The sequence below is a fragment of the Strix uralensis genome, chromosome 13, assembly GCF_047716275.1.
Source record: "Strix uralensis isolate ZFMK-TIS-50842 chromosome 13, bStrUra1, whole genome shotgun sequence".
Classification (NCBI taxonomy): domain Eukaryota; kingdom Metazoa; phylum Chordata; class Aves; order Strigiformes; family Strigidae; genus Strix; species Strix uralensis.
In genome coordinates, this window is record NC_133984.1 from 8938690 (window position 1) to 8959091 (window position 20402).

Sequence of the window (20402 nt, forward strand, 5' to 3'; positions counted from 1 at the left end):
CATCTTGGCCAAGTTGCAAAACTGATTTATTTTTATTTAATGTCTTCCATGACTTTAAATAGACAAAATATGTTACTTCCTGTCCTGGATTGTTTCATGATGTCATTGTGAAACACTAATGGCTGCTGTACATATTTCACCATAGATGTGTGTTCATTTCACCGGTGGGTCAAGTCTGGTAATGGGTAGATTTTGCAATCCTGCTGACTGGATGGCTTAATATAAATCTTAATTAGTCACCTGACTTGCAACAAAAATATTTTGCTGCATTAATAATCTTAAAGTTGGGGACGATCTTAGGTGGCGATTATGCTGCTGCATTTTTTTTATTATTATATGGGGCTTAAAAGCCCAAGTCAGGAAAAAAAACAAAGATAGGTATTAGGAGATACTGAATAAAATGAGCTGAAGTCCACAAACAGTTTAATAAAAACATATTAGGTAAATAAGAGGAACATATTAGAGGGGTAACAGCAAGAGAAGAGGTTTAGAGAGAACATGCCCCGTGTGAGCAATGCTGCTGTGTGATTAGGGGATGATCAAGGCCGCTGCACCGTTCCCGGTTTTGCCCGCAGAGGCCCGGTGAGCCCCTTCCCGCGGGGGGTTTGGGAGCCAGCGGCACCACCGCGCCGAGCCGGGGCTCCAGAGCCCCTCGTACGTGAGCCCGCCTGCCAGGAAATACAGCAGCCCCGAGGTCAAGGGCAGTGAGGGCCTCGAGAGGGGCCAGGAGCCCTTCCGGGAAGGGGTTAGGCCTCAGAACTCATTAGGTGAGCGAAATTATTCTTAAAAAACAACCTCCCGGACGGGACGAGAGCCGGCCCGCTGCCCGCCATTGGGCCTCCTCCTCCTCCCGGCGGCGCGCCTCAGCCCCTCCCCGGAGCACCGGGACTCCAGGGAGAGGGCGGCCCGGCCCTGGGCTGCCGGCCGGGGGTCAGCGCCCGGCCCCTGCCCGCGGGGAGCGCGCAGCAGCCGAGGAACAAGAGCCCGAAGCCGGGGACAGCCCCGACCCGCCGCTGCCCGTTGACATGGCGGCGGCAGGGAGGGGCGGGCGAGGGGCGTGTCCCCGTGACGCCCGGCGATGGCGGGCGGGGGGGGGAGTCCGCCGCCATCCCGGCAGCCATAGCGACGACGCTACCTGCAGTGACGGGAGCAGGCGGGGGGGGGCGGACAAAGGGGGCGCCGCGCGAGCCCGCACCCAGCGGCCCCGGAGGGGGTGAGTTCGGGGCGGGGGGCGCCGCGCGACACCGCGGGGACGGGCGCGGGGGGAGGAGCGACACCCCCCCCACACCAACCACCCCCCCGCGGGGTGTCAGGCGGCCCCGGGCCGGGCAGCGAGGGGCCCTGACGGGCCGGGCCTCCCCTCCCCTGCGGCGGGCAGCGGCGGGGCTCTCCCCCGGCAGCGCTCGCCGTTGCCGGCTCGGGCGGGAGCGGCGGCGGAGCCCAGCGCCCGCGGCCCTTCCCCTCGGCAGGGCCTTGAGGAGGAGCGGGGCGGCGGCCGCGCTCTGAGGCCCCGGCGGCGCGGCGCCGCCTGCCCGGCCTGGCCCCTCTCAGCCGCGGGGCTCCTCGGCGGGGAGCGGGGCAGCCGGAGCCGGGCTGTCCCGCCGGGGCCGGGGGGTGAGGGCGGGCCGGCCGCCGGTGGGGCCGGGGCTCGCTTGAACTTGTCCCCAGGTGCCGCCGGGGAAGCGGTCCGGGACGGTGCCGGTGCGGAGGTGCTGGCTGCGTTATCGTCACGGGCAGGGCAGGGCGCAGGCTGAGGAGAGAGGCCGTTAGGGTGCAGATGCCTCAGCCTTTATCTCTGCTGCTCGTTGTTGGAGAACAAAGAGGATCAGTTAAGTGCGTGCAGTTATTGCTGTTTCTCTGCCTTCGGTAGGTGCGCTTTGAGAGTCAAACTGGAACGCCTTTCTTCCCGTCATTCTCTGAGCAAAGTGTTTTCCTCAGCTAATCTGTGGCATCTTGGCATTTGAGCTGAGGATTTGAACCTGGTCTGAGACAGGGAAAAAGGCCACGTAGCGCTAATGAGCACAATACACGTCTAAAAACCAGCTGGTTTAGGGCATTAAACACAGCCTGAAAATGAGAAAATATAGACTTAAGTAGATGTGCCCTTGAAAGTCTTCATAGGACTCAGCCGTATAGTAGAATGGGTCAGAAGCAATGCACAGATGTTATTCCATTTTTCCCAGCTTTTGCGTGTCTTCTAGTTGCATTTGAGTATTTTTTTGTTAGTCACCTTTTCAGCGTTTGAAGAAATAAAGGAAAAAAAATGTTATTTTTATATGTATTTAAATAATTAAAATTGCTATCAGTCTCAGCATGATTTATGCATGTTGTAGTCATCCATACTAATAGGTAATGCTCTGAGAATATTTCATTTTACAGCATCCTGGAGACAGTTACTAATCACACTTATCATCACCCTGTAAGGAGGTAAACAATAGCATATTTCAGCCCAGGCTTTGCAGAGTATCAGAGCGGTTCTGCCAGTTTAAATGTGACTATCCACCTACTTAAATACTTTGCAGAATATGTGCCTTCATAGATTAGCAAATTGAGGTGAGGTTAACCAACTTGCTCAAGGTCATGGAGTGTCAGTGACAGAGTTAGCAATAATGGAATCCAGCCATCCTGGCTGCTGGGTCTGTGCTCTAATCATTGGATGACTCTCCCAAATAATTGCAGGTAGTTTAAACACTGGATTGCATAAGTGCACGTTAAGGCCTTCAAAAACTTTTGGAGAAACAAAATGTTAATAGACCTGCCTTAGATCGTATGCTCTATTTACATGTAGCTTAAAGTAATTCCTCAGCTTGACATAGGAGGGAATTTTGAAGAAGACTTTGTGGGTTGTTTTGTAAATACGTGCTCAAGACGCATCAATTTTATTTGGTATATAGTGTAGAAAGGCTTATTGTATAGATTTAGAGGGTAAATAATGAGATATAACAAAAATAGATTACACTGTGATTAAACAATTTTTAAAAGGAGAATTTAGAGACTAAGACTGTGAAGAGGTTATCTGCTGAATAAAGTGTTTGCCAGTTGACATTCTGTGGAGTTTTTTGCAGCTGTTAGAAGAAGAAAAAAAAAAAAAAAACAAAAAACCAAAAAAACCCCAAACCAACAAATGTACTTGGAAGCCATCGTGATGAGGCTGTTGGAAGTTAAAATGGGAACAAAAAACTTCCTCACTTGATTTATTTTTTCAGCAGATACTTGTTAAGTAAAAACAAATCATAATCGGTGTTATTTCTGAGCCTAGAGAGAAGTTACATTTCACTTGGTGTTTTCAAGTTAAATTTATGAAGAAAGAGATTTCAAAGGAAACGCTGGCAGATCTGTGCTATTGTGACACCAGCAGTATATATTTAGTAACTTCAGGGAGGAAAGATCCTTATTGTGCTAAAAAAAATATCAGTGACAATTGTTTGTCTGGACTTCAAAGAGCAAGCTGGCATTGTTCAGGTGTTAGGCTTTGGCCCGCGTCCTGTAACGAGCGTTGGGTTTGATAGATTCCTGCACCTGCGGGCAGTTTCATTGGCGATACTGGGAGAAGCCCATCTGTGCAGTGTAGAACGCAGAATTGAGACCACAGATCTCGGTTTTGTACAGATTTGTTTTTGCTTACCTTTATGTTCTGCGAGTAATCACGGTGGTTACTGACTAGAAAATGTAGTGATGGTGGTGAGAATCAGCTGCGCCGCAGTGCACGGTGTAGAAGAGCAGCAGCCACGGTTCTTTTAAACGAACTGGCTGGGGAGCTGCAGGCAGCCACCCATGCAGCCTTATTCTGAACGTGAGTGCTGCTTTAGGGTTAATTTGGGCAGAGAACTTCTGATGTTCCACACTTTCTCTGTAAAAGCCTTTGCAGTTTCTTGTTGATGAGTGCTGTGTGAAAGGTATGCTGTTATTAATATGAAACAGTCAATTCTCCCCAGCATATGTATAGTTTATAATGCAGTGTTTGGGAAAAGTGCTGTTAGTGATGTCACTTGGTGAGATAGACCAGCAAGGTGAGTTCTAATCCAAAATGATCGTCTCAAAAAGGATGCTGGTTGCTTGCTTACAAATCTGGAAATTTATATCCTGAATGACACTGCTGTGTCAGCAAATGTGTCTACTATAGGCCTGGGTTTGCCAGATTTTACTTTTGCCACTTTGAGCGGTAACTTCTTATCCAGCCAAATTAAATAAGGAAGCAATAACAGGATATACTTTTTAAAGATTGGTGGCTCTCTGCCTTCAAGTTGTGGAATCCTGGGAGGTTTGCACACTGTGTCTTCAACGGATGAATGAGAAAAATGAGCCTGTTAATAAGTTTAGTGATCCATACCTCCACTGATGTTGTGATTTGTGGGTTTTTGGACACCTAAACAGTTGCTGCAGGCTGAGCTGAAGAAACTGAAGTTATGGTATGGTGCCAGGATTCAGAATGAAACACGTGCCGTGTTTAAATAAAAAACGAAAGCATCAAAATAATAATAACTATTACAAATGATATTTTTAAAAGGTTACTAAATATAGTCACTTAAAAATATCTAGCAGTAGTTTGCTATTGGTTCTGTGGTAGTTTAAAACATTTACTAGGAAAAAACCCCTTTTGTTAATGTCAAAGATTGCCTATATTTCTGTTACACATAATGTATGCAGTATAGATATGTATGAGAACCAAAGATTCTCACATGTGCATACTGCATCAAGCTAATTCTTGTAAAAAAAAAAAAATCTTCTGCCTGTAAGAAGTTTCTAAAGAAGTTGTTTTGTATTCCTACGAGCTGGCAGTTTTTCCACATTAGTTCTTCATATAGTCTTAATATATTTGAATGGAACAATGAATCTCACTGCAATAGTACATAAAGTTGTTCAAGAAATAATGCTTACACTTGCTGCACAAAGTGATTCCAGAGTTTGTTAATTCTTCTGAAACAAAAGGGATTCACCAAAATTCTAAGACGTACTCGGAACCCAAATTGTCACTTACAGAGCTATTCCTTTTTCTAGACTCTTCTTAATAAGGTAGCAGAACATCAACTTGGAACACTATCATTGGGGATTTGTTTTCAGAATATTATTAGTAGCATTTCAGTGAAGTGGAAACAAACCTGTGCTCTGAAAAGAAACTGGATCTTGGGGAAAGACATTCCAGTAAGAGCCATGAATTTAAATTCTACAGGGATGATTTGCTATTTTAAAAAAGAAATAAATTTAAAAGCTTAGTTTGTGAATAACAGTCAGAACCTGTAAATCTGAAGATATGATAGAGATACTCTAGTAAACACCTAAGCTTGTGTCATGTTTCAAGTACGAATGTATCTGGTGTTGGAAATGTGAACATCACGATATTTAGAATGCAGAAATAAGCATTTGGTTTTGATTGTTCATAATGCTAGGGCTATTCACTGCTAGGAAGTTCAGAAACTAAATGTCTTAAGGTGCAACCAAATCACTTTATTAGACTGGAGAACAGCTGAAATGGACCTTGTTTTATAAAGCTTCATGGGAAATGGAAATGACAGCTAATGAGTCAGTAGGAACTTTTTGTTCTTTTAATATTTTCTGCTATAAAGTTAAGCCTCAAAGGACACCTTCAGTTTGATAATTAACCTGTAGGAGCTACAGTAAAATATGATGTTCTTAGGGGGGAAATATATGTAGCTGTTTCACTTTGTTCTGTCTGTAGTGTGTATGTGTGCTGAGGAGTCTGGCCTTAATTTTATTTTATGAATTACATTTGGGATTGTTGCTTGGTCGGGTCATGAGTTCTGATTTTAGTTCTGGAATGTCGCTCAAAATAAAACAAAACTGTGGGGATGGCAGAGGGAGAATTACGATGGCTATACTTTGGCTAGAAACTGGTGGTAGAAAACCTGTCTTATTTTTTTAAATGAAATAGTAAATCCCAAATCTGTTTGGTATTATTCATCCCAGTTATTTTTAAGTTGGTTGCCTGTAACTACGATGCGATTGTTTAAACTAAACTCTTGTTACAAGATGTGAAGGTGTTCCCCATTCTTTAGTTCTGAATCTCTGGGATTTGACATACCTCAGTGCCTATGTGAGCAGATACCTAAGTTATTACACCTCATCCGGGAAGGTCACCACTGCAGAGGGATTCCTGCCTAAATGGTGACTACTGCTGCCTTACATCTTTGTGTTTCCTCATTTCTGCTCTGTTTTTCTCTCAAGTGTTAGTGTCCTGAGGCAAGCATGGGATATCTTTTTGTTGGTGGTGGTTGGTTTGTGTTGCAAAGACCCAGCATAAGCAACCCTAGTCATGGACTGGGACCCCGAAATGCTGCCATGGTACACTGAAGAAGTGCTCATCCATTTATTTTATAGCAGTTTGTTAAATAGATGGAAACCTGATGCAAATATTTTTTCTATTTCCATATTTTTGAAGGAACTTAAGATGGATTTATAACCCGGCATCACGTTCTATATTTTTACGTCTTTGTTGACTGCCTCAGTTTAGTATAGACTTACGGAAATAATCTTCTCGCCTTTTCTCTTTTTTTTCCCCTTTTTTCCTTTAGAATTGCCAAAATGCTTTGGAATTCTTAAACGATTCAAAAACTGAAGTCTCTGAGGATACAAAATCATAAGAACACAAGAAGCAGCAAAGAGGATTCAGTGCCAATGCAGCAACAAAAAAGACAGCCAGAGTTAGTGGAAGGAAATCTTCCTGTTTTTGTTTTTCCTACAGAACTTATATTTTATGCAGATGACCAGTCAACATACAAGCAGGTGTTGACTCTATATAACCCCTATGAGTTTGCCTTAAAATTCAAAGGTGGGTTTCTTAGGTTAAGTTCTATTTAAGGGTTAGTTGGTGATCTTGAACAGTCCAATTATAATTCATGTAACAAATCATACTTGTGACAAAACCAAACTCATGTCTTTACTTATATCTGTTGATGAAGTTGGTGAGGTATTAATTCATGATTTGTTACCACTCCTGTCCTTTTCGTTGCAGTTCTTTGTACAACTCCAAATAAATATGCGGTGGTTGATGCTACTGGTGCAGTGAAGCCTCAGTGCTGTGTTGATATGTAAGTAAAAGCTGGTTGTTTTTTTTTTTTTGTAATGTATGACATTTGATTATCTCAGTTTATTGTTTAAGAGGTAGTAAATGACAGCATGCATAGTATAAACTAAGTTGTATAAAGATATAATATTTTCCTAGTCTCCTATATTCTTGTGGACGTCTTTGCTATTCTTTCAGTCTAGGGCACAGGTATTACAATATTTGAGATATTTCCTTCTTTAATTTTGTCTTTAGGCATAAATAAAATGCTAGCAAATGCATCCTGTAGTATAGTTTGTAAACCAGCAGTGAGAGTAATCTGAGCCTCCTCTGAGTACTTTTTTATTAGAGATAGCAAGAAAAATAAGACCTCCAGGGTTAGGAGTTCTTTGTGAGAAACATTTGTTTGCAGATTGGCAAAAGAAAATGTATGCAGTTCTACTGAGCACACTTTCCTGGGCTGTGTTTAATAAAGGTACTTTTGCCAACCTTTCACCCCAACCGCCTCTCCTACTTGGATCTCTCTGTCTCCCTTTTACTTGTTTCTCCTGTCAGGTCCCAACCCAATAACAGAGGAAATAAGTGGCCACAATAATGTATAGGGTCCGTAGGCTGCTATAATTCAAAGTAGAGTGTTTCATTTTCCATTTGCCACATCATTTCTGTGCTGATGTACGTATAGAACTAAAGAAAGTATGAAGTACCTAAAAGAGCAGACTGAACTTTCTAAATAGAAATTTGTAAACTGTAAAACACCTCAGGAATCTCTGGCTGACAAATGGCCATATACAAAAAACTCTGCTATTGAATGATTCATCTTTTGTCAGATAAATAATACTGTGCTTGGGGAATGGCTCTTTTCTGTAGACGGTTTTCCTCGGGTGTAATTTGGAAAATTCCAAGGACTCACCAAGTGGAAAGGAAGTTTAAAACATGGAACTAAAAATTTTCAGTGAGCAGGGGCAACAATCCTAAAAACGGAATAAACCAGGTCAGAGTATACCAGTTTATCAGTGAGCTGTTTCAGTTTTTAGCAGACATTTACACAAGCTTGATTACATTTGGTTAATCTTAAACAAATGTCTTTATTTAATAAAGGAAACTAAGACATAGGCATGTTTCCAGGGGAATTTTTTGTGCAGCAAAATCCCCATCCCATTCCAATGGTTGCTGTCTAAGGGCAGTGTTTACTGCTAGGATATGAGCAGTACTATGCAAGTATGGCCATTTGCCAGATAAACAGATATTCGACAGAGCTTCCAATTATGCAATGGTCTCTAAAAAGAAACAGGAGAATGTATCTGTTTATAAGGGTCTGCAGAAAATATCTCTTTGCTTGGCAGCAGATGCATGTTCTCATAGCACAGTGTTATGTAAAGATTCTGTTTAGGTTGGTAGTTAGTACCATGGTACTAAGAGTAGAAACAAAAATTTAAAAGGAAGTGTTAAAGGAAGAAATGGGAGTTGAATCTGCTGTTCTGATATGCTGAGAGTTGTATGAATTGGGAGGGGGGAGAGAGGGGGGGAAAGCCTTTTGTTTTAGTGAAGGCAGTTGCCCAGCCAACACTCCACTTGCTGAAAGCCTGTCATAAGCATGCTCTCTTGCCTCTGAAGTGATGTAAAACTGTGTACATTTCTGTACATTTCTGCAGCCTTCTCGCTTGGGCAATGACTTAATCTCTGTTTCCTTGTTGAATAGTCTATTCAAACTAGATGCTGGTTACTGGCTATGTGTTAATGGCTGTAGATATATTGATGTCATATAGTTCCTTTAAAGGAAGACTGAAACACAAAAATCTGTTTCTTGCAGCATTTTAATGTATATATTACCACAAAGATAGGTTTCTTGAAGCAATTTTAAGACTGCTATCCTGTATTACTAAGGGTAGAATAATTTTTTTCCCCTCAGGAGATGGCAACCTTCTTGAAGCCAAATCACTTATATGTAGGTATTTTTTTCAGATTAGCTATTGTTATCTTAGAAATTTAGAATAGCTTCTCACCAAAAAAGTTTTCCACTTTAGAAAAAAAAAATCCATATTAACCCTAAGAGCTGATACGACTTCAAAACCTAAATGTTACAGCTTTTTAATGCTAAATACTTATTTTCATAATGAATCATAAATGCAGAGAGGAGGCAGTTGAGCAGAGCACTGCTCAGAGGTCTGTATTCCCTTTGATCAGTGTTATTTTAAAACTGTGCCTTTTATAGGTCCCACATACAATTTTTTCTATGAAATGCCATAAAACTAGAAGGAATGCAACAACTATCACCCTGTCTTACTATTGAAGCCATCTTGGTCAACATATTCAAAACAGTGGAGCAACAGTGTGGTTGCTGGACAGTGAGAAGGTTTACCAAGAAAATAACTGTCTTGCTGTAACTCAGAGGATATGTCTAGACTGAGGTCTTGAGTTGTGACTGCAGCTTGTGTAGCTACACCCAGCATAGCTCTTGGTAGCTAGTGAGGGATCTGCAGCATCATGCATTTCAGTGCAGGCTACAGAAGGTGCTCAGGGTAGCTAGACTGATGAGCAACGCTCTGACAGCACAGAGCTCTGCCACTGATATCCAGATTCACTCACTGAAAGACGGATGAGAATTGTTCATGTAGATACAGATCTGTCATTTTTACTGCACTGTTACATGCTCTTACTGGTTTTTGAAAATCCCTTTGCACCTAGCTGACTGTCCCATAGAGGGAATGAGTTTTGCTTCTGAGAAAGGACAATTGTAAAGCTTTGAGGCTGGTTTCCTCAGAAAGCTAGACTCTTGCCATCACCTGTCCAAGTGTTTGGCAGTCTTCTCTGTCAGCTCCAGTCTCCCCATACTTTTTAAAATCATTGGCCAGTATTAAACAACTTTGACAAAGGAGGAGGCATCTTTCAGATAACTGATGTTTCACACAAATTGGCAGCAAGGCCTCAGATTGAGGCAAAGGTGTGCTTGAGATGAAGAATTAACTGTTCTTTTTGGCCAGCCAATTGGAGCATATATATTTGGGAACCAAAGTGAACATAAGGAGAGGAGAGAGAAGGCAAGATCAAATCTTCAAGCACATTGAGTGATGGAGGAGGTAATGGGGATCTGGACTATTGCAATGTATGTGTGTCGGGGGGGAAAGAGGGGAAACACTGGAATGTAGGATGTAATTCCACAGGAAACATGCTTCTTATTAGCTCCTCTGTTTGAAAATGTTTTCCTCTGCAGTGTGATTCGTCACAGAGATGTTCGGGCTTCTTACTATGGTGTGATAGATAAATTCCGTCTCCAAGTGTCTGAACAGAGCCAGAGGAAAGCATTAGGGAAAAAGGAGATTATTGCTACTCTACTTCCATCTGCAAAGGAACAACAACAACAAAAGGAAGAGGAGGAAAAACGAATAAAAGAACACCTGGCTGAAAGTGTCTTTTTTGAGCAGACTTTGTGTCAACCAGGTAGCTGAAATCTTTTATCCCGTCTTCTGAATCAGTTACAAATAGCTCAAGTGACTAGAAAGACTAGACTAAAATAAATTTTAAAATCGTTTTACTTACTTACCTGTAAGACTGTCTTTATCAGTGGGGGATGATAGTGCCCAAGGACCCAAACTGTGGCTACTCTGCTCATGCTGTCTTGATTCATCAAGACCCTTTGCTGCCCCACATTTGCATGTTGTCCCTTGGCAAGTACATTCTCTGTTCCTCTGGTCCAGAAGTTCTGTTACAGCCAATGGGAATTTATCTGCAAAAGGATGGTAGTTATTTTTTCCCTTGGGCTCTTTCAGAACATATGCCCCTTCTGAGTTTGCTCCAAGCCCTTAATCCTCCATTTCCTGATGAGCAGGAAATACTGCCAGAACATCTTCTAAAGTGCTCCTTGTTCGGCACCATCTCCTCTGTCTGTCTCACAAGTACAGAAAAGCACAGTTGCTAGCTGAAAACTCTTTGCAGGTTTCATACGTGAGGAAATGAATCAACAGTCTTGGGCAAAACCTGGACCAAACAGTGAAATTGAAGTGGTAGGGGGAGATATAAAAAGTATCAAGTTTTACCAGAACTGAATCTAAACTGATTCTTGACTTGACAGTCTACCTTCTTGTTAATTTTACTGATTTATACCGTAATATCCTTGTCATTGTTTTATTTTTCATCAAAAGAACAAAAATCAATTCCAGAAAATAGATGAACCTGCTTGAGAGTCTTCCTCTTGTTAAAACCAAACAGTTTCACTATTTATACTTAGTTTGTTGGCTGGTAAAAGGTCTTTTACTAAAAAACCCCTTAAGATAGGTATTAGTAGGATAGATGGTTAAAGCAAACCTACAAGATCTCTGGGCTGACAGAACAAAATATTACTATGATAGTTGTTCTGGTACAGAGGGTTTGAACCATCCTGAACAATCTTGATACTGGTCTTAATCCAAATGCTATTTCTCTGCTTAAAAATCTTGTTGACTACATTATATTGCTTGCTTACAGAAAAACAGTAACCAAAGCAACTACAGGCTTTGCATATAACCTGCAACCTAGAAATAACAGATTTATGGAATTAAAATAGGGCATGTATTGCTACTCACCGAGGATAGAAAGACTTAATAAAAACGTTGCCTAATTTCCAGTGGGTCTTAAGAATTTGGTTAGAGGTATTCAACTAACATGTTAACAGCTCTTTCCAGAGTTTACACAGTGTGCCTTTGAGTAGGTTCCAGCTGTTAAACTGCAGCGCAACAAGGAGTGTGAAGGACAGACGGTTTGTCTGTAGTTTGCATTTCCTTATTCGGGTGATACCGGACTGTCAGATGGTTCACTCTCACAGTTTTGAAAGTAGGATTCAAATAGTACTGGTTTGTGGCCTATAAACTGGTTTTGGCAGGTGCAGCCCTTGAATCCTCTAAAGAAAGAAGGGGAACTGATCTGGCCCGAGAACCTGTGTTCTTGCTGTAACCAAATTTTGTTCTGGAGGTGTAAGCAGTTGTCTGCCTGTGCAGCTCTTTTCAGTGTTCTTTCCAAATTGGTTACTGACCGCTGAAGGAACATGTCAAGGAACGGAGTCAGGATGCATGGTGAAACCTCAAGCGTTGCTGAAACATCCAGCTGTCATGAGTGTGTATATATAGCTACTGGGCCTGGCAGGCGCTGTTCCTCCAGGAGGGGAGGGGCTTGGGAAATCCTGTGAAAACAAGTACCAGCATCAGAACAGGGAGCAGCCTTCTCCACTGCAAAGTGCAGAACGTTTGGAAGGGTGGGTTTAAGAGTTGTTTTCCACCCGCTCCAAACTCCAAAGGGTAAAGAAAATCCCAGGATATTGCAGCTCCAATGTATCGCAAACATTTTTGCAGGATATTTCACATTAATATTGGTTAGATGTTCCTTACACTTGGTACTATCTTGTTTTTCAGAAAACAGAACTGCCTCATCGGGACCTAGTTTACTAACAGTCTTCCTAGGAATAGTGTGTATTGCAGCACTAATGCTACCTACATTGGGGGAAATGGAATCCCTGGTGCCTCTCTACCTCCATTTAAGTGTGAATCAAAAGTTAGTAGCTGCTTATGTTTTAGGTGAGTATTTTGAGTTTTGTAAGTGTTCTGTGATTTGGGAAAACTTCTGTGATTTGGGAAACTTCTCCTGTGTTTGTCAGCGGCTTCAGGAAACTTGATGGAGACAAAACACATTACATTCTGTTTTGCATCTCCACTTATATTTTGACTTGCAGCCATAGTAATGTCAGGGTAAACTAGTTATTGTAAGTGTTTTAGACAGATTTTAGTTGCTATTTATTATATACAGACCCCTACATGTTAATTTTGCCTTCACTTGAGGACTGGTCAACTGTAGTCATCTGCTAACAAAACTGAGTGGGCTGGGCTGTTTCTTACATGGAAACAGAGTTATCCCATTGCAGAACCTGGATCGCTTCTTGTTAGTTTGTTTCTCTCTCCAACCCAGATGAGCTGGTCTGAAAGGCTCTGCTCACTACCTTCTCGATAAGTAGTTAAAATGTGTAGAAATAAGTTGTTGTAAACCCTTCCTAAAACCACTACCATCCCTAGTTCTTCCTGATTTGTAACTTGCTCCTAAATTAGCAGGCATAGAGAAGTTGCACATTTCATTTGTTATGACTATTTTTCTATAACTATTTCAGATTTGAAGAACAGTCACACTAAACTCAATTCTCCTATCCCACTACCTGGCAGAAATGAGGATTTAAAGGAAACGAGCTAGGCAGCTTCAAACTGATAGCTAGAGGTGAGGTAGTGATGGGAAAAGATGCAAGTTCTTGATGGGTAACGCGCACGCTCAGTTGACTGACTCACGCAAGTCAGTCTGCTGAAATGGTTTGAAAACTCACTTGTCGCTCTTTGCCTGGGCCAATGGTGATGTATTTTCAGATCAGGACCTTGCAGGAATCCTTGCTTTGTTTTTTTATCTCTAGTTTTGAAAATTACTCCAGTTTCTGCTGGTGCCAACTATAGTGTTAAACCATTTAACTTCGTATATTGCAACAACTTAACCTGTTTCTAGATTTACTATGAAGTACTTCCAGGTTTTGATTCCTGTGGTGTTCATGGAAAAATTCTTCTGTGTGCAACTCTTGCTCATGTAGAAAGTTGATTGCTCTTGAGAAGATGAAACCATTTTCTTCCGTAACGATGTACAACTGGATTGTGTAACTGTTAATTGAAGAGGGAGGCTAATACCACACCAACTGGGCTGTATGACATTTGAGAAGTATTTGCTTTACAGAAATGAGTTAAGCCCTTTATTGCCTGAAGGTCCCTATACAAATGCTATAGGCTGTCCTGTAGCACCTTCCAGAAGCCTCTGTTCTTACTCTGCAATGATTTAGCTAATCCAAGCTAAGGCCCTACAGCAGGTGTGGTAGTACTGATTGCCTAAGCTCATACAGACCTTAAGAAATAGCTGAACTGTAATTTCTCTTTAACGGATAAATTGCTTATCTAATGGAAGGCAGCGTTACAACTCTGTTCTATCATGCTTTATCTTCAAAATCTTTACAAAGTAAGAAATCAGTATGTAGTGGCAGGACAGTAAAATAGTCTCAGAAATGTCTTTATCCATGGTGAGATCTGTAGGTTTTAGCTAAGCCTCTGCAGTGAAGGACTGTTATATTAACATCATCTGAGCCTGCAAGAAAGTAAGATTGTCTAAGAACTGATAAATTACTGTTACGTAAGGTTGGAATTCAAGGAGCCCTAATGTTTTTCCATATGCCTCTTTGCCTTGTGCAGTATAACTCATGGCTAAGAATGTGAAGATTTGTATTTTTTCCTGTATCAGCACATAATTAAAGTGAACTTTTCAGGGTGTCATGAGTAGGCTTCTTAGCCCCACATTTCCTGCTTTCATCTGTTTTTAATTGTTTTTAACCTCTGTCATCAGAGCTGTTCTTTTTTTCCTCCCTCTTTAAAGGTCACAACAAAGAGTCTGTAGAAAGCTCCCTGTGCAGACTGACAAGGAAGCTTAACATCTTTGTCTAAAACTAGTCTTTGATCAGTTATTCTGCACAGAGCAGAAACAAAAATGTCTTGGAGTCTTTGGCTAATCTGCCTTACTGATGATTCAGCATTTGAATTACACTGCCCGTAACTAGCACCCATGAAAACCGGGGCTTGCGTGCTCAGTCAAAATCTCAATGTTCAGATTTTCCAGGAGTGAGATCAAGAGTTGTTTGGAGTATTTACAGCTGTTTTGACATTTAATTACTAGATAATAGTGCACTTCAGGGTCATTTTTTTTCACAGATTTTGACTACATCAAAATTTGGAGCAATGCTTCTAATATTTAAGTGAAGTGTGTATATGTAAATTCATTCTGCATTTATTTTGCACTTTTACCTTATTTTTCTGGCCTGTGACAGGATAAATTGTTTTTTCTTTATTTTAAATGTTTTATTCAGTGAAACTAAAGCGTTTTGTTCTTAATTCTTGTCTTTCAGGTCTCATCACCATGGTTATTCTGAGAACATGAGCAATGAGTTAATAGGATGTCAAACCTTACTGTATATTCACATCATGAATGTGGACTGCCTTTTACTCCCATTTGGCTCATCAAGATGCTAGCAAAACTGTTCAGTGATTTAAGATACCTTCAGAAGTGTAATATATTTTAACTATGTATAATAAATGAAAGACTCAAAGCACTTTTCGGTGCTTCTGTAACAGACAGCTATGAAATGTTCAGTGATACCTGTGAAAATAATTTGAAAAACTTTTATATCTACGCCTACTGTAAAAAATCCTTATTAAAGCAACATTTGTTATTTTTAGTCTATGTTCACATCAGTGCGTGATCACTATAAAAGCAAACTGTCTTATGTAAAATGTTCATTTGGTTTGTGGTTGTACATGCTGAGGCTGTTGCATAACACTTCTGTATACATACCAGAAGGATGAGAGTCATGACTAACCGGTGAAGAAAATGACAAATTCCATCAGTGAAACTATGAAATAAACCATGAATTTTAGGTGAAGAAATAATTCTCAAATTCCTTACTTCATCATTACCGATATATTGTTGAGTGCTCGTTTTCTTAATTGGGGAAATAATTTCTTCAATGGCCATTTTGTATCACAATTGTAGACAATAAAAACAAGTTCTCTAATCAGATCCTTTCATTTCTTAGGGATGCATGCAATACCTCAACTAAGTGGCATTGACGGAAGTTGAACTCACACTGCACACAATACAAAATTCACCATTTTTTCTATTTTAGAGACTAAACTAAGTGTAGCAACAAAGGCATTCCTCTATACCTTTGCCCCCCAGCTAAGATGGAGGATTTCTTCAGTATCAGAAACTCTGGCTCAAATTCCAGTTTTATATTCTAGGTGAACATTCGTCTTGTTTCATGTAACGAGTATTTCCCTTCATTTGACATTTCAACTGTTGGAGATGTTAAGTTTAAAAATATTTCTACTAAAGGGCCATTATTACTGCATTTGATTCATACAAACAAGTCTTTGTTTATAAGTCTATATAATATGCTCTGATGTTTTTTATACACATTTTAGAAATTAAACCTTCTTTCCCCCTGCATGTTATGGGTCACTTTTCTGCTTATGCTTGGAAGTACAAAGGAACCATGCAGATAACAGTGCTGCTTTAAAAAAAAAAAAAAAAAAAGGAGAGGGAAAGGTTGGATTTAAGTTGTTAATCATTGTGCATTTTATCTTATATATAATACAAGTGAGTCTTTAAAGGGCAATAAAATGTTACTTTAGTTTGATTCTCAGAAGAACCGAGATTGTGTCATCTATCAGCATCAGATGATAGAGTCAAACATTAACGTTCATGGAAGAAAAAAAAAAAGTTCCTAACTGGTTTGAGAACGCTGTGTTCTGGGGCCCGTGCTGCGGCCACAGCGCTTGCCTCCAAACACCCAGATGGCATTTGGGTCATGGTGCTTCCCTGCCACGGCACAGCTGCAGTCCTGCAGCGGCACTGTTACTCTGAAGTGCCTACGCTCTTCATTCTGATTTGCGTGAGGTGATTTAACCTGCTCCTTCTTGAGGAAGGGTGAGGGAATTGAACAGAAGTTAGGGAGGGAAAACTGCCATGTGGTACATTAGCCTTGGCTGTTACTAATGTATTAATAACATGTATGTATAAACGTATTGAGAAATACATTTTCTTGTGCCCAAGCTGATTTAAAAAAAAAAAAAAACACACCACCACAAACCCACCTTTTTTTCCTCCATATCCTGGTGTTCCAGTCATGGCCTGGGATCACGTTTCGCCAGGAACTTGCAGAAGTACAGAAGAGAGAACCCCACGTGCAGGAGCGGCGAGGCACTATAACCAGCTCTCATCACCTGCAGACGCCTTGGTCCTGCGGGACAGTGCACGCACGAGACGTGGGAAGTGAGGTTACAGGATAACAGGGACCCAGAGTGCCAGCGGTTGTGTTCAGGGAATTTAAAGAGAAGTTATTGGTTTAGAAGAACACCTTGACCAAAGAAATCAGTAACAAAAAGTTGTCTGCAACTAAAAAGACTAAAACATTGGACCATTTCTTTTTCAAGGGCGAGGAGCGATACACAGATTAAAAAGATTAAATGCACAGTGCAACTCAGCAGACACAGATAACACTGGTGCTTAGGCAAAATATGCATGACAAATGTGAATTCTGACATCTTTCTACTTCAGGGAGATTACAGCACTCTCTATAATCACAGATTTATTCCAGTGTTGGGAAAACAAGACCTGAGGACAGTTTCAGTTCAGCACTGTGAGGGGGAATATATCAAATCATGTTACAGCGTGGTCGCAGGGAGACGCTAGTAGAATTACTGGGTGGATATGCAAGATTTACAAGATATCTTCTGATGCACATATATGCATGCACACACCTCTAATACTTACACTTGATAGGGTTATGGAAAACACTGAATGCCTTTGGAAATAAGACCTGAGACAGTCAATATGCCCCCTCTTAAAAACACCAGGAAAAACAGTTAAGCACTCACGTCATTTCCCATTCCTGACTCTGAACACAAACAAACCAGTCATTTCCTTGAAATGGAAAAGTATTTTCAGCAGACGGTTAGGAGGGCTTTAAGATCATCCAGCAGAAACAATCATCTTGTTTACCCAGCACTTGCTATGGCACTGATATCTCAACCAAGCAATGCTGGCAGGCAGGAAATGGGAGTGCTGCTGAGATCACTTTCATGAGCGTCACTCCCAGTAGCTATAGCCTTGGTACATGATCTCCTCTAGGTGTTTGCACTTGTCTGGATCAGAAAGTGCTCAGACGTCCCTATTTTCTCTAAAGGAGTGAATCACAGAATGCTTAAAACTATAATAGACCCAGTATAAATGTTTCAGAGCTCCAGGGACACACGGGGCTTTCAGATAACCAGTTCATTTCCCCAGGGATCGCAGCTGACAGAGCTCCCCGAGACTGGAGACTGGGTCGAGCAGCCCCACGTGGAGATCACCTGGAAACAGATTCAGTCCCTGCAAAAGGAAATCCTGCTGCTGCCATTTCTCAAAGCATTCCCCAGGAAGATAACCAAGCGTGCTGTCAGGTGGCAACTGCCACTGCTCTTATTTAAACAGCTTAACAGTGGCATTTGCAGCAGCTCCAAGAGAAGCCCATGCACAGAACTGTGCCTTCAACAACAAAGCAGAGAAATCCTTCCTGGAATCAACTAGCTAAGAATTGTCAAAGCCAATCACATGTTATTTCATTGTGTTCATATGTAGAAGTACCTGATAACCAACAAGCCTCAACTGGAAAGAAGCTGCCAAATAGGTTTGGCAATAAATTACCATATTTTAGTCCTCATTTGTCAATGTATATTTAAGATACCTGGCTTTCCTTGTAACAGCTTTCCTTCTAAACGCCAAGTTCCATCACCCCTTTCCTTTGTCAGGAGTACAAATCTCGTACTTCAGACTTACACGCACTGGCAATCCATCCCACTGGTAGGGCAAGACTACAGAAGGGAGCTTGCCTGAGCCAGTAAACCAGAGCCAGGAATACTTTGTTTACAGGAAAGAAAGCTCTCAGGTGCTGAGTGATAGATGCTTCACAGGGCCTGTGGTGATCCAGGGCAACCTCAAAATTCAGAGACCGAGCTGTACAAGAAGTCTTAAAAAACCCCAAACCTTAAATCACCTTCTCTGCCAGGATAGAGTTTGAGTTTTTGGGTCAGAGCAGCTCAGGTACTTTGCCCTCTGACCTTGTACGAGACCCTCCTGGCCAAAAAAAAAAAAGAGTAATAAGGGAACAGACTGCAATACAAAGCACGCAGGGCTGAGTAATCCTGGTATTTGATCCTCCTGCCTAGCCTGTGTGCAGAGATAGGGGCTGAGTGGCTGTAGAAAAACAGGTTCTCTCCTCTGTCCCTGCGAAACAGGGCACTCTCCTCCTCACAGCAGTGCTAGAGAAGGTACCATCTCTCATTAGAGCTGGAAGTGAAACATCCAGTTAATGGTGCAGGCAACTGAGTCTATCTTCCCTGTAGGCACAGCTTGCTGCCTGAGGAAATTAAATTAAGACTGAAACCGTTGAAGGAGAGTGGAGTATGCTGTCACCAGCAGCGTATCACTTGCTTAGTACTGCTCCGCATAAGCTAGTGAGGACTGGGAAACCGTTGCTACACAGTCTAGCAAGAGCCACTTAAAGATAATGAACATATAAATGGAAGGAGTCTAGAGAACCTGTGTATCCTCAAAAAATGAGTACTAGACAAATGAACACAGGCGGGTGACACACAGCGTAATAACTAAAGCCAAGTAAAGGGATACACTCACCTTTTGGTCTATTTTTATCTTCTCTAGAAGCCCTCTGCTGTACCCTAACTAGCTGTTTACTTTGGATAATGAACTATAGCTAATGCACATCAGCTCTTGAATATTTGCAAAGCTCTATAACAATATAATGTGGAATTACATGCAGACAAAGTAACACACCTGATCTTTGAAACAGCAGAGACTCTGCAAAGGAATAATTTAAGCAAGAGCACAACCATGATTACAGCAGCACAATCACAGCAATGGACGATCTCCTCACTATGAGGAAAAGGCTGGTGAGAAGGCCCACCTGAGTAACAGGCTCCCTGTTAACACCTCTGTTGTGGAATATCAATTCAGACATGCAACCGCAGTCATCCTGATCCCAGCAGAACAGGAGATATCAAGAAGAAACAAAGACGACTGACAAAATGCATATCAATGACATGGAATAAAAGAACCATGGAACTTAATCCCTGTTTGTAATGGAACTCAAATCCCTGTTTACAGTTTAAAAAAGAGGAATTAACAATACAGTTTATAATAACAAAGTGAGAGCATTCTTCTCTAGGAAACTGCAGATATTCTAGGTGACTTGAGGTATGAACATCAAGGCATTAGACGAGCATATGCTTTGAGAAACAAGAAACCACCATCAAGAGACAAATAAAACTCTGCAGTAAGGCTCTGGAATCCCGTGTTCCATCAACATCACCAAACTCATTAGCGCCTTTCCCTCAGGAATCTGCCAGGAATCTCCAAAATCAAAACTGACTGCTGAAGTGAAGCGCTTAAAATGAAAGGATCTTGGTTTATTTTTAGCGGGAAGTTTCTTGCAGCGATTTCAGTGCCACACAGCCTGATGTAAGCTGGCTTGAGAGACAACATGGTGCACTATTTCTGTGCGACGAAAAACAATGCATGATATGCACATCATGGTTTTGATTTTTCTCCACCCAAGGGGAAAAAGTAATCATGAGAACCACATTTCCAAAGATTAGTACCTGCAGCAAAACCTGCTCCTGCTTGAGCAGCTCTTCCTACTTAAATTGACATCCAGCAAAATTCTAAATATTTACATGCCACTATTAATCATGGAAGAAAGTCTTAAATAACGAGCATTTTCCAAGACTCT

At 41.6% G+C, this 20402-nt stretch overlaps 1 protein-coding gene across 3 annotated transcripts; it reads left to right on the top strand.

The window, feature by feature from the left end:
* Positions 1-1122: 1122 nt before the first annotated feature.
* Positions 1123-15629, top strand: MOSPD1 (motile sperm domain containing 1). 3 transcript variants are annotated; one of them, XM_074882388.1, is made up of 7 exons: positions 1123-1213; positions 6531-6787; positions 6971-7046; positions 10233-10459; positions 12403-12564; positions 13149-13252; positions 14964-15629. In XM_074882388.1, exons 2-6 carry the CDS (start codon positions 6634-6636, stop codon positions 13226-13228), a joined length of 699 nt encoding a protein of 232 aa, XP_074738489.1. In that variant the 5' UTR covers positions 1123-1213; positions 6531-6633; the 3' UTR covers positions 13229-13252; positions 14964-15629. The 3 variants fall into 3 exon arrangements, with proteins under 3 accessions (XP_074738489.1, XP_074738491.1, XP_074738490.1); XM_074882389.1 differs by lacking the exon at positions 1123-1213 and adding an exon at positions 5122-6123; XM_074882390.1 differs by lacking the exon at positions 13149-13252.
* Positions 15630-20402: the final 4773 nt, after the last annotated feature.

Bases quoted from the DNA above. Each gene is read 5' to 3' on its own strand.
- MOSPD1 (XM_074882388.1), top strand. From the start codon at position 6,634: ATGCAGCAACAAAAAAGACAGCCAGAGTTAGTGGAAGGAAATCTTCCT. The intron at 6,788-6,970 runs GTGGGTTTCTTA...TTTTCGTTGCAG, and splicing joins GTTTGCCTTAAAATTCAAAG to TTCTTTGTACAACTCCAAAT. The intron at 10,460-12,402 runs GTAGCTGAAATC...CTTGTTTTTCAG, and splicing joins GCAGACTTTGTGTCAACCAG to AAAACAGAACTGCCTCATCG.